This window comes from Epinephelus lanceolatus, chromosome 2, assembly GCF_041903045.1.
Source record: "Epinephelus lanceolatus isolate andai-2023 chromosome 2, ASM4190304v1, whole genome shotgun sequence".
Taxonomy (NCBI): domain Eukaryota; kingdom Metazoa; phylum Chordata; class Actinopteri; order Perciformes; family Serranidae; genus Epinephelus; species Epinephelus lanceolatus.
Genome location: NC_135735.1, coordinates 12,904,844 through 12,918,536, shown reverse-complemented (window position 1 = coordinate 12,918,536; position 13,693 = coordinate 12,904,844). Strand labels below are relative to the sequence as shown.

The following is a 13,693-nucleotide window of genomic DNA, read 5'->3' as shown; positions in this document are numbered from 1 at the left end:
CTGAATTGGTGACACTGATCTTTGGGTGTCCACCTTGAAACTGTGCTGATTATATCAATCTTCTGTGCTGCCAGAGGGAAGATGTGTGTGAAGCATCACTGTTTTTACTGACATGATCATAAACTACAATTGCAGCTTGACAGTTCCATGGAGGCCCACAACCACAAGGCGGTAATTTTAGTTGAACAAGACATTTGTTGTGTTGAAATGTAGATGGAAAGCTGGAGCTTCATGCATTATGTAACATACACAATGAATGATTGACTGTCAAAATGAAAGCCTTTAAACTTTATAGTATCAAATGTGACTATATAAAAGAAAACCAATTGTTTTGAGCAAGTTTGCCTTTACATTAGTGATAAAAGATAGCTGACAGTCATAAAGGAAGAGAAAAAAAGAAATGATGTGCTACAAAGGTCAAACACCTGCTTAAAGATACTAAACTGTTCCCTAAACAAGCAATATTGCGTAACAGCATATCCCAGGCAAATCAGTTTAAATGTGACATTGTGGGTCAGTTATTCTTTAGTATGGTGATGAATGCAGATGAGCTTCTGTTTTAATCATTTCTATAGCCTGGATTAAGGTATGTTTGAAATAAACTAGCTCACAGAACATTTTGTGTGAAGATGTCTGAGAAAGTGTTTATATTTGAAGGCAGGATGAAAATTGCAAGGTGTGGGTGGTGAAGCTGTCTGACAATTTGACAACACTTTGAAGCATACTGACACCATCACCATCTTTTTTTTAGCCTCTTTGTGTTTGTAGTAAATGCAGTTAGTCATCTGTCTGTTATCTTTGCCATTTTTGCTCCAGCTTCTGATTTCAGCTTCGTATTGAGTTACTGTGTGCATCATGAATATGTCAAACCTCACGCCTTCCTGATGCTGATGTAGGTCCCTGCCCCTCAGAACCAGAAGGGTCACATCTGGTTTTGTACCTACCTTTATTCCTCCCCTGAAATTCTTTTCCATCCCCACCTGTTCCCTTCAGGGATAACGGACTGACTAACTGTAGTGGCACTAATGTTATTGTAACAGGACATTTACCCTCAGTAAAAGACATGCTGCTTGGTTGGGAAGCAGTGGCACTCGTGCATAGAGTGCCAAATACATGGCATTCCATTTATTTAACCCCATATTGCGTAGAAGGGTGCCTCACCACATTGCAAGTGATTCTGTCCTTACTTGGACCTCACTTTGGACTGTTTCTTCCTCTCATTGACTCCTTGTTGCAAGTTTCCAGCAGCGTAGATGCACATGTTTTACAGCATCGTTTTGCAATGTACAACTGTCAGAAAAACATGCCAGCATTGATAAAAGTAAAGATAAGCTCGGAGGCATATGACTCAGATAGATCAGACGTTTTGGAACTAGTCTTAAATTGGATCTGGTTCTTGATTCCCATCCTATGCACAAATTAAGTTCAAACTAAATTGACAAGAACTTGAATAGAAACATATCCAACATAACACATGTGTGCTCTGAAGTTAGAACAAAAAAACTGTTGCTATCTGCTCCTGCAGAATATAATGAGACCGTTAAGGTTCGGTGTTGCTCTGTGATGGAGCTTTAGTTGAGCGATAACAAGTGATAACGATGCTCACAGTCTTGCATCTCGTCAGTGTGAGTTCCTTTTAACTATTGTCTCAGTACATTGACCTTGATCCCTATTCTCTAGTAATAAACCCCCTCCAGCCACTTGCCCTTTTTTAAGTAGCTCTCTGAAATGTCACATGACATTGAGTCACTGTCAAAGCTACTGATTGTTTTAAATACAGCAATTTTTACACTCAAGCTTTTCATTTGGTTTTGATGCTTTGGATATAAAATAATTCAATGACAGCTAGAAACTTAAATCTGTAGTGAGTCAAAGTGAAATGACCTTGTTCACATTTGTGCAGTAAAGTGCTACAGAAGTGGTAAATTGGTACAAATACAAGCTGTAATTATTCACTGTTAGCTGTGTGATGGTTTGATGACACTGAGACCTTTGATACTTAGCCTACTAAGAGCATGTGGATAAAAGGCTCTGAAAGCTTTGATGTCAAGAGGTTAGATTGTTGTTAAAAGCCAAGGAGTCAATTTACAAGTTGACCTGAATCATTCTGAGTGAATACTCAGAATGATTCAGGTCAACTTGTAAATTGATGCATTAAAAGAGTGAATAAAAGGAATCAAAATATCCAGACAGAGGACAAGATTTTTCTGCAAAGAAAAATGTCTCAATCATTGTGTCTATTTGAGAACATTTAGAAATGTTGTGTTTAAATGTTTGCACAGGCCTTGACAATGGTCAAATTAATCCCAAAGGCAGATGCCAGAGTTAAAGCTCCGAGAAGATTTGTAATATGACATTTTGCCTTTTAAAATTACAAAAAAATAATTTCAAGGTGAGACTGCTGAGTGTTTCTCCATAAGGACAATTTAAAATGCCTTTTTTATTTTATTGATTTTGGTTTTGAGGATTTATTTTCTGATATGGTCCAAAGTTTCTACCTCGTGTGACTAACAGCAGCAACCTGCCAGCCCTGGTTTCTTTCAGTCATGGTCACACTGTATTAATAATCTACCAAATTCCATGGGAGGTAGGAATCATGTGCTATCCATATTTTTTAATGCAATTTTTTTTTTCCTCAGGTGGCGGGTTTGTTCCAAGATGCCAGTATTGGAAATGCAATCAACATTGTGGTTGTTCGACTCATCCTGCTGGAGCAGGACGAGGTAAATACGTGTGGTTATGATGATGAAATGTGGTTAATTTTCAAGCTTTATTCCTCAAACACGTTCTGAACAGAAAGTGTATGTGTGTGCTAAAGATGTGATGACATGCATAGTTGGGCTAACTAACAGGTAACATTACTACAAACTATGTAAAACTAATCCTGTCCGAATAGTGCTTTAGTCAGCAAACAGCTTTACCTTCATCTATGTTTTTCCACCTGTCTTGAGGATCCCAAAATACTTCCTCACAGTACTTCTTAAAAAGCACTGTGAGGAAGCATGAGAGTCAAACCCATGAGAGTATGTAACCTGGCCACCATGTTGACAACAGTCAAGCCAAAACCAAGCACCGCCCACAGGCTGGGTCACAGACTTTCTCGATTTACAGCTAAACAGTCCACTAAAATATATTTCTGAAAACATTTAGGGTTGTTTTTTGTATTCTGGTTGCCTCTGCTGCTGAAAATCTAACACGACAAGCTAACGTTACTTTACAGCAGCTGTACTTAACTACAGTAAATCAGCAAACAGCTTTACCTTCATCTAGAAAGAGAAACAGCAAGCTCCGCGTCCATAGCGACCGCTCCACCCAAAATGCCGTCTCGTCAACGTGAAAATTTATTTTTTTCCCAGCGGATGTCTTAGTTACAACATGATTGAGCTAACTGGAGTAGTTTCATGTCGTATCCGACAACGGGAGGCTTTTAACAGATGACGTCCTGATGTAGCTGTCCCTGTCAGCTGCAGGATGCTGATGCTTTCTAGACATCGTGATTTCCCATAACTGAATAAATACCACACATAGCAACACAAAACTGCTTTGCTAGCTCAATCATGTTGTAACTAAGATATCCGCTTGAAAAAATATTTTATTCACGGACCGTTTATTGAGTTATTACCTTATTTTTATACAGTCTGGTTATTACAGACACCGCTAACGGCTAACGTTAACAGCTAACGGTTAGCCCAGCTAATCTACGATAACCATGTTATTAATTACAAAATGTGCACACAGAAATAGTAACGTTTGTTCAATCAAGTGTTTATAGACTTAACAAACATCAGATTAGTCTACACGGTGATATAGTAACGTGATGTGATATATAGCTAAACTCTGCTGGTTTTCTACCCGAAGTATTTGTAAACAACACAGCGATTCTCTGGGGGCACTGCCGGAAGTGAAGGGCGTGAGCGATCGCCGAGGCCCCTGCACTTCCGTTAGTCGAAAAACTCCAGGCTGTGCCTTCACCGATGGATTTCCGGATTGGCTGTCGTGAAGAACCCAAAATACTTCCTCGTGCTACTTCTCAAAAAGTACTGTGAAGAAGCATGAGAGTCAAACTCATGGAAGTGTGTAACCTTACCACCGTGTTGACAACAGTCAAGCCAAAACCAAGCACTGCCCAGCGGCAGTGTCCCAAACTTTTTCAATTTACAGCTAAGCAGTACACTAAAATATATTTCTGAAAACATTTGGGGTTGTTTTTTTTTGTATTCTCGTTGCCTCTGCTGCTGAAAATCTAACATGACAAGCTAATGTTATTTACAACAGTTGTAGGGGAGACCGGGGTAAGATGAGCCACTTTTCATATTCAGGATCACTACATCAAGGCTATTATAGTTTTGTTGCTAACTAATATATGTGCATATATTTCAGGATGTTGTGCATCCTTACAAACAAACAGAATGAGTGTAAACATAACTGTTTTGATAATATAGCATGTCCAAAAAAAGTGGTCTCGTGGCACAACTTACCCCGTGTCTGGGGTAAGTTGAGCATAGGAGTGGGGTAAGTTGAGCCATCTCCCTCCTTCCCTCCCCCCGCCCTCCCTCCTACCCCCCTTCCCCCCCATCTCACCTTCTCTCCTCCCCCTCTCTCCCTCCCTCCCTCCCTCCAGTTATACATGTCTCTACTGAATTAAATAAGACGCTTCTTCAAATCCATGTGTATTTTTATTTATAATACACAATTCAACAGGTACAAATCTTTTTTTAAATTATTATTGCATATAACAACTTCAAAACATTTTAACATAGGCCTGAGAATGCCTTAAAGGGCGCTTAGGAAGAGAACCTTAACAGCTGTGTTTTTGGAAAGAAAACAGTGAACTAAATCCGTAGACGTGAATCCTAGTTTGGTGTCCTTGCTGACAGGAGGGCCTCCTTCATCCTCTCTGAACTCCTCCCTCCATCTTACTCTCGTTCCATCCACCCCCCTCCCTCCTTCCATCCATATCTCACCTGTCCCTTTACTCAATATCCCACCTGTCCAGGTTGCAGGGGAAAACAAACTGCTGGGACTCTGAGGTTTGGGGAGTTTTGCAATTACATCACTTCTTGGGAAGAATCCCTCATAGTTTGGTTGGCTTGGTTTACCATATCCAGCTTTGCCTCTTCTCAGAAACTTACGGCTCACCTTACCCCTGTTCAAATTGCTCAACTTACCCCATAGCTACCATATTGACTTTATTAGCCCCCACAGCTAAAATGGTGCACTTTCATGCTAGCTGTACTACCTAATTTTGTAGTTAATAGACACCACAATTGATGTATAAAACAAATTAAAAATTATTTATTTTGGTCTAAATACAATCCCCATGAAACTTATGATAGACTAAATTCACTTTCATGAGTGAAAAATGCTTTTTTGGACATAAATCTCTAACCACTTAACCCATGTGGGTCTTACCTTCACAGACTCCATAAAATGATGCCTTCCTCCTAAATATTTGGTCACATGCTCAATTTCATTTACGGTTTCCTAGCGACAAGGGGTGGCTCAACTTACCCTTTGGCTCAACTTACCCCAGTCTCCCCTACTTAACTACAGTAAATCAGCAAACAGCTTTTCCTTCATTTATGTTTTTCCAGCTGTCGTGTCGAATCCAAAATGCTTCCTTGCACTACTGCTCAGAAAGCACTGTGAGAAAGCATGTGCATCAAACCTATGAAAGTTTGTTATCTGGCCACCATGTTGACAGCAGTCAAGCCGAAACCAAGCACCGCTCACCGGCTGGGTCACAGACCTTCTCAATTTACAACTAAACAGTACACTAAAATATGTATGAAAACATTTGGGGCAAAAAATAGGCCATGCAGTAGCAGAATCTTGATTCAATTTTGATCAGTGCTGCCTGACATACTGTGTAATGTCATTTCCTGACCTTTGACTGAATGACTGTCATTAGGGCCCACTAAAAGAAATTGAATGGTAAAAGCAGAGATGGGGCAATTTAGTTGCAGTTATAGCAATTATTCTATAGCATCTTCTGTCCTTTTTTATCTTTGCTGTGCCTGCTAACAGCCCGCGCTGTAAACTCATGGTAGGTGGCTGGTAATTTTTTATCCATTTGTCTCATGTTCCCTTCCCTTCATCTCAACGTGACATGTGGATAACAGGATGACTTGAAGATTACACACCATGCAGATAACAGCTTGAACAGCTTCTGTAAGTGGCAGAAGAAACTCAACATGAAAGGAGACGAACACCCGCTGCACCACGACGTAGCCGTCCTGCTCACCAGGTAAATAAAAACTCAGTTCACCAAGCTCTCTTCTTTTTCATCAAGAGTCACTTCATTATTTGTTTTATTGATGTCGTCCCAGAGCAGGTATTGATTTACTGATCTAGATGGTTGAAGAGGGAAGAATGAAAGATGACAAGCATTCAGATGTTGTCCCATCACAGCTGCAGTAAACTTACACTGCTGTTGTTGAAAGTTAAGTTAAGAATAATCAGATCCCACATGCCTCAGTAGATCAACTGCTGGTACAAATCCATCGTTTTAGGTTATCAATAACAGTGGTAATCATACAACCCTTACTGATGTGTGTTCCTTCTGAACACTTAATAAATAAGCTGCCAGTGTGAAGGTCTCTTTTTCAAACAACCATGTGAGTCATTCATCCTTCAACTCATTTTAAGAATGAATTGCCAACTGTTTTGTAACTGTTTGTTTCATGTTGTCTGTTTTAACCTATTGTGCTTTTTAGTGCAACTATTATGCTGCTGTCTTGGCCAGGACTCCCTTGCAAAAGAGATTCTGAATCTCAATGGGACTATTTCCTGGTAAAATAAAGGTTAAAATAAAAATAAACACAAAATTAAAAAAAAGAAGGCTGACAATTTTCAGTACAAAAGGTATTAAAAACTAAAATAACACTTTGCTGCGCTGCTTTTTCTTTCTCTCAGATTCCACATTGTATGAATTCGATTTTCCTCCTCTACAGAAATGTACCCTCCTGTTTCAGAACAAAGAGGCAGATCTAATCTGACCACAGATATACTTCTTTTTGTTTGATATATTGTAAAGAACATGATTTACAGAAAAAAAAAATCATCTTTAATTTCAACCTGTTTTCTCTTGTGAACACCTGCTCCCTTTAAAGATACAAAGTCGCTCTTTCCTAGCTTAAGAATATCATCTTCAAACCCATATTTACAACACATATACAAGTACCTTAAGCAGGGCTAGAGCTCTGAACAAGACCAAAAGTCAGACTGACCCCACAAGAGCCTGCACAGTTTCTGTCCCAGCCTGACCTGAGCCTGGCCCACAGCAACAGTTTTGAACCCAAGCCTGATTAAAAACCTGAATTTCTACTGGAAAAGAAATTTTGTTATATATTTTTTAATATTATAACATGTATTATTTATTACTTTCTTGGATGAGAGGTGAAACGTCCCATATTTTTTTATTAGTTCTTCATCATCTTGTAATTACGATCTACAACATGTTGTCTGTCATGTTACATTCTGAAACGACTGACATCTGACCAACTCCATTTTGTTACTTCCCACAGGAAGGACATCTGTGCAGCCATCAACACACCCTGTGAGACTCTGGGTCTGTCCCACGTGGCGGGGATGTGTCAGGCACATCGTAGCTGCAGCATCAGTGAGGACACTGGCCTCCCACTGGCCTTCACTGTAGCTCATGAGCTGGGACACAAGTAAGGTTTCACTGCTTCTCCTTTCTCGCTGACCTTTTCTAGCTGAATTGACAGTTGCTAGTAGATTTTATCAGCTGTTCTGATGAAGCTCAAATAAACTGACAGAGGACACAGTAAAGTAATACACTGCATAGATGCAAGTGCACAGAGTTTGGACTTACTGATGTTCCCAGCACCTTGTCAAGACCAAGCTGGGTGGAGCGGTGGTTGTTCTGCATCATCAGCTGTCGCAAAGCCATCTAATTAAACTAGCACACTGTTGCGCATTACTGCTATTTAATCTTACTTCTTTCAGCCTCTTAATTACCACTTTTTAAATTTGTGCTTAAGGATTTTTTTCCCTCAAATGACTCCACAACAGACTTGGTGTAATTAAAGGAAACAAATGGCATGTAAACAATCAAAAACACGTACGCTTCCTCAGTCAGGAACAAAAAAAAACAATACATCAAACAAAAGCCATATTCTAAAGGCAATCTTAAAACAGGAGCTGTTTCACACCATCCCCAACTAATTATATTTTAAATCACTTATGGGTGTATTTAAAAAGCTGTTAATTATTTTTGCTGTTCATTTAGTGTGAAAGCACATAACTTGCCTTCGTAACGTACCAATTCTATATGAGCTAAACCCATGGAAGCCCTTAATTAATATTCTGTAGGTAGCTGAGAGCACTTGCAGCCCCTTGCAAATTGCAAATATTTATATACAGTTCATTATGACAGAGGACACAAATACAGGCAGATGCCATGTTTATCTGTATGACTGTCACTACTTGTTTGACTATCGAGGAGCAAAGAAAGAAGTGTCATCATAATAATTTAAGACGGTGGGATAACAAGGGTGGTAAAATACAGTAATCAGTCTTTCACAATAATTTGTACAGTCAGATTATTTGTCATCCAAACAATTAGGATTTTCTATGGGAAAAAAGGGTGGGTTGTACATTGAGAGCCTTTGATATGTAATATTAAGTTTAACAACAAAAAAAAAATAGACAATACTACAACTAAGCTATTGGTTTGGATTCACAGAACACCCTGATTTTCAAAGCAGGAATAGTAACAGACACATATCCTGCGCACCGCACAGAGACTATGGACTCTATCCTACACCTGGCGCAAAACTGGGCAGAGTGCAGCGCAACTGTCATTACTAGTTCCAGACTGATTGTCATTTCTGCGGGCAACGCTCACGTTGTTTAAGTAGCAAATATACTTCCATCCATCTGTGTGCCCATTGGTGTTTAAGTCTTAAAATGCTGTGTGGTTAGGCGCATCGTTGGCACATTGCTATTTTGAGGCAGCAGTAACCAATTGCACCAATGACCAACAAAAACCTGGTCAACATCAATGGCACAGTTTTTTCTGCTATTTAAAGGGACACTGCAGTTCTGTGTCACTATATTAAAGGCCTGCTGATCTGAAATCTCAGCAGGCCTGTATGAATTACAGCTTCATTTTTTTGTCAGGCAAGTGCGTCCCCATTAAGAGAAACATTGTGCGCTTTGTGTGATAAGTTTTATTCTGTGTTCTCTGTCAAGTTTATAACTACAGTTTTTATTTCATTGCCTGTTTCATGCTTAAACTTTCCTTTTTTTCTGCAGTGACATTACGGCTCTTACTGAGTTACTCTCAGCAGAAAACTGCTCACTTCTAAATTTGCCTAGTCCACCATGTAAATATCCGTGCTCCAGGTGCAGGTGCACCTGGATTTGAAATAGGATGGGAAATCACACTGATTGGCTGAATTCATGTGACACCCAAAACACACCGAGGATTAATTAAAGGACTAAATACAACCCTTTTGCGCCTCACTTTGCACCCAGATTATGCGCTGTTTAACTTACGAAAGTGGAGTTGGACACACCCTAATTGCACTTGCGTCATGCACTATAGAAAATAGGACCCTAGATGCCCCTCCAATTTAAATTCAATTTTTGCCCTCTGTGTTTTGATTGTTCATAATAACCACAGTGTTTAGAAATAAAAACACAAATCTGTTTGCTACTGTTGCCTCGACCATGCTCAACGCTGAACCTGGATTGCAACTGATTGTATTGTAATGTGAAGAATAACACAAACTGTGACTGGCACGTACTAACCATCGACTGAGGAGCTGTGCCGAGATGATTGTCTTACTTCATGCTCTGCTCACATTGCCTCCTGGACTCTGTCTAGCCTTTACCAGCTCTACATGCAGTTTGCAATTATAGTCCCATTCTCCTCAGACTGATTCAACTTGACTTCAGTCAGTGACAACAGTGTGTGGTTGATAACTTCATTGTATTTGTTTATCTTGATTGTTGTTGTTCAGCTGACCCTGACGTACCTTGCTTTATTTTCCACCATATGTGTGTGTGTGTATAGTTTGCAGCTGGCTCTGGATGTATGCTCAGGGTGTTTTGTGTTCAATGCTTGAACAGGTCTTGGATTGACAGGAACCAACTGTGTGAATGCCAAGCAGGAACAGAAAGCCTTTATTGTCATTGTAATGCATACAATGAAAACAGCTGCTACACTTGGTACAAATCAAAACACTCAAGACACAATTATTAACAGTAATGGTAGTAAACAGTCCTCCCTACAGCGACAACAAATTATTTACTCAGGCTTCAACAATGGACTCACGCACACCGAGGTTATTTCCAGAATTCAAAAGCACAATATTACAGATTTTTCTTTTAAAAATACATGTTTTTTTTGTTTTTTGTAACTTTCTCATAATGAGACCCAATTTACAATTTATGAAACATGACCCAGTAGCATACAGACCTGGGCTAGCTAACTGGCTGCTAACAGAGCATATCAAGGAAAATTTAGTGAAAAAATGTCAGTCAGTGTCACACAATGGGTGCTTTTTAATTTTGTGTACGAATTTTTTAGTCAAAGGTGAAACAACACAGATATGAAGGGTTACAGTGTGATTCGCTTTGCCTGCCACATTGAACTAATATAACTGACACCAAACTCTGGCACCAATGCAAAATTTGGATGCTGTCACTGACATCATGATCTTTCCTTCTTTTGTGGTTTCCTTGATAGCTGACAGGAAGTAAACAGAGACCAAAGCTGTTTCCCAGGCAACATAACAGCAGTGAAAGGGTCTATAGAGGTAGAAAGTGCCAGTATAGTGCCGTTTGTTATCTCGGCTGCAGAGACGCAGAGAGCACCGATGTGGAAGACCAAGAAAAACTGACCAATCAGAGCAGACTGGGCTTTTTTGGGAAGGAGACTTTAAGAAAAGGTGCTAAAACAGACTCTTTCAGACAGAGACAAACATCGTCTCATAAAACCCCCAAATTCAAGTATGAACCTGAAGATGAGCACAGTATGGGACATTTAAATTTTATTTTACGGGTTACTTCAATCAGCATCTAGCTGCCATTAGTGCAGACATTTTTGAAGGCACCAAATTAGCTGCTCAGTTCTCTCTGCGGTTGTCATTCTTGCTGCTGTTTTGTAGCTTGAAAGAGCACGAAGCATACATAAAGCCACCACAGCCTTTGAGGAAGCATATGTTAAACATACTGTAAGAAGTGAACAGTTTGTTTACATTAGCTTTCTCATATCACTGCTGTGCACACGTTTTTTTGTTGTTGTAATGCCTTTTTATCTCACCTCTGTTGCACCCACAGCAAAACAGATTAATATTAAATGTTGTAATTTAAGCATTAACATTGGCTTTACTTTGAAGTTTGCTTTCCATGTTGCACCTACTCATTGTAATTCCCCTCTCTGTGGGATGTGCTTTTATGTCGCAGCTTTGGGATTCAGCATGATGGCAACGGTAATGACTGTGAACCCATTGGGAAACGACCTTTCGTCATGTCTCCACAGCTCCTGTACGGCACCTCCCAGCCCAGGTGGTCACGCTGCAGTCGCCAGTATATCACCCGCTTCCTAGAGTGAGTGCCACACATGCTGTATGACTACACTGCTGTCTGATGTGTGACTGAGTGGGTGTTTTTGCCTGTGCCCTCAACCTTTTAGAGGCATTCATGTACGGGTCCTCAGCACAATTGATATCCATGAACATTTTGATAGTGTATAGTGTATACACACAATACATATGTATACACACTATTTGTGTGGCGCAGCTGTGGCTCAGAGGTAGAGGAGGTCATCCAATAATTGGAAGACCAGCACTTTGATCTGTGGCTCCTCCAGTCCACATGTTGATGTATCCTTGGGCATGATACTGCACCCCAAATTGCTCTCAATGGCTGTTACTATGGTGTGTGAGTGTGTGTGAATGGTAACTGAGCAGCAGGTGGCACCCTGCATGGTAGCCTTGGCCACCAGTGTGTGAATGTATGTGTGAATGTGACTCATGGTGTAAAAGCACTTTGAGTGGTCAGAAGACTAGAAAAGCGCTGTGCAAGTGCAGTCCATTCACTATATGTATGGCAGACAAAATAAAATGAGAGTTTCTGTTGTACCTGAGATGTGATGACCTCCGGATTCATGCCACATTGAATCTTGAAGAAAAGGATGACAGCTTTCAAACAGGGATGCACATAGCTGACCTTGTTCATATAATGACTTGACCTGCACATTCACGAGGGCAGAGTACCTACTCACAAACAGGGGCAGTTCGTGATGGCATAACTGCACCCACCCGCCGTCCGCAAATTAGGTCTGCAACCCATCCCAACCCGGTGACACAAGATCTGCAGTCCAACCTGAAATCACAAGTCCTATTTTTTGCTCGCGCTCATAATATTGAGGAGCACATCTCTATAGTTAACGTGCCTGTTAGTTTGCACCTGATTAAAGTGGGTCTTATATTCTAAGTAGCACACAAGACAAACTTGACAAGTAGTCAGGGGATTAAAAGTTCAAAACATTGTATTAAATTACTATTATTGTAATTATACCTCTGCGCTGGTGATAGCCATGGCTTGTAGGCATTATGTTTTTGGGTTGTCCGTCCCATTCTCGTGAACGCAGTATCTCTGGGACGCCTTGAGGGAATTTCTTCAAATTGGCACAAATGTCCAGTTGGACTTAACGATGAAGATGATGATGATAAGTCTTTGGTGGTCATAATTCCATTGTCAAGGTAACTGTGACCTCCTCTGTCTCATTCTTGTGAAAGTAATATCACAAGAAAGCCTTGAGTGATATTTTTTTTTTTTTTTTTTTCTTCAAATTTGGCACAAACGTTCACTTGGACTCAACGATGAACTGATTTGATTTTGGTGGTCAGAGGTTACAGTCACTATGACTTTGCTTCCATCTCGTTGTCTTGAACGCAATATCTCAATAAGGCCTTTTGGGAATTTCCTCAAATTTGGCACAAACATCTACTGGGAGTCAAGGATAAATTAAGTAGAATTTGGTGGTCAATGGTAAAGGTCACTGTAATCTTGCATCTGTCTCATTTCATGAATGGGATATCTCAAAAAGTGCTTTGAAGGAATTTCCTCACATTTGGCACAAACGTCTCTTTGGACTCCAGAATGAACTGATTAGAATTTGGTGGCTGAAGGTCAATAGTCAAGGTCACTGTGACCTCACAAAACATGATTTTGACTGTAACTAAAAATTTCAAACACTAATTATGACAAAATCTCACACAAATGTCCAGTAGGATAAAATGACAAAGTGATGACATTTTATACCCAAAAGGTCAAAGGTCAACTTCACTGTGACATCATAATATTCTGCTGGAACTCCAGACTGAGGAACTAAAGGAGAGACATTTGGTCATATACTGAATTGATGACACTAATCTTGGTTGTCCACCTTGAAACTGTGCTGATTGTATAGATTTTCTGTGCTGCTGGGTTGAAGCAACGGTCTCTGGGATGTATTTATCATTGCGCGATATGTCCCGCATGTTCTGTTTTATACCCAAAACTGAACCTGGAAATAAAATTAAGACAAAATCATCATTTCCAAAGCCATTTGCGTGTATTGAGCTTTGTTAAACCTGTAATGAAAGCTAATTATCCATGTCGTGTTTTGAACGACTGGCCATGGAGTTTAAGTGCTGCATTTGGTGATCATCCA

At 40.0% G+C, this 13,693-nt stretch overlaps 1 protein-coding gene across 1 annotated transcript in view; it reads left to right on the top strand.

Annotated features, from left to right (window-relative positions):
• adamts7 (a disintegrin-like and metallopeptidase (reprolysin type) with thrombospondin type 1 motif, 7) overlaps nt 1-13,693 on the top strand; it is a 104,582-nt gene that overhangs the window by 26,427 nt on the left and 64,462 nt on the right. The window contains exons 5-8 of the mRNA XM_033630868.2: nt 2,640-2,723; nt 6,123-6,247; nt 7,527-7,676; nt 11,440-11,583. Coding sequence (XP_033486759.2) covers nt 2,640-2,723; nt 6,123-6,247; nt 7,527-7,676; nt 11,440-11,583 — 503 coding nt within the window. The remainder of the gene's footprint in view (nt 1-2,639; nt 2,724-6,122; nt 6,248-7,526; nt 7,677-11,439; nt 11,584-13,693) is intronic.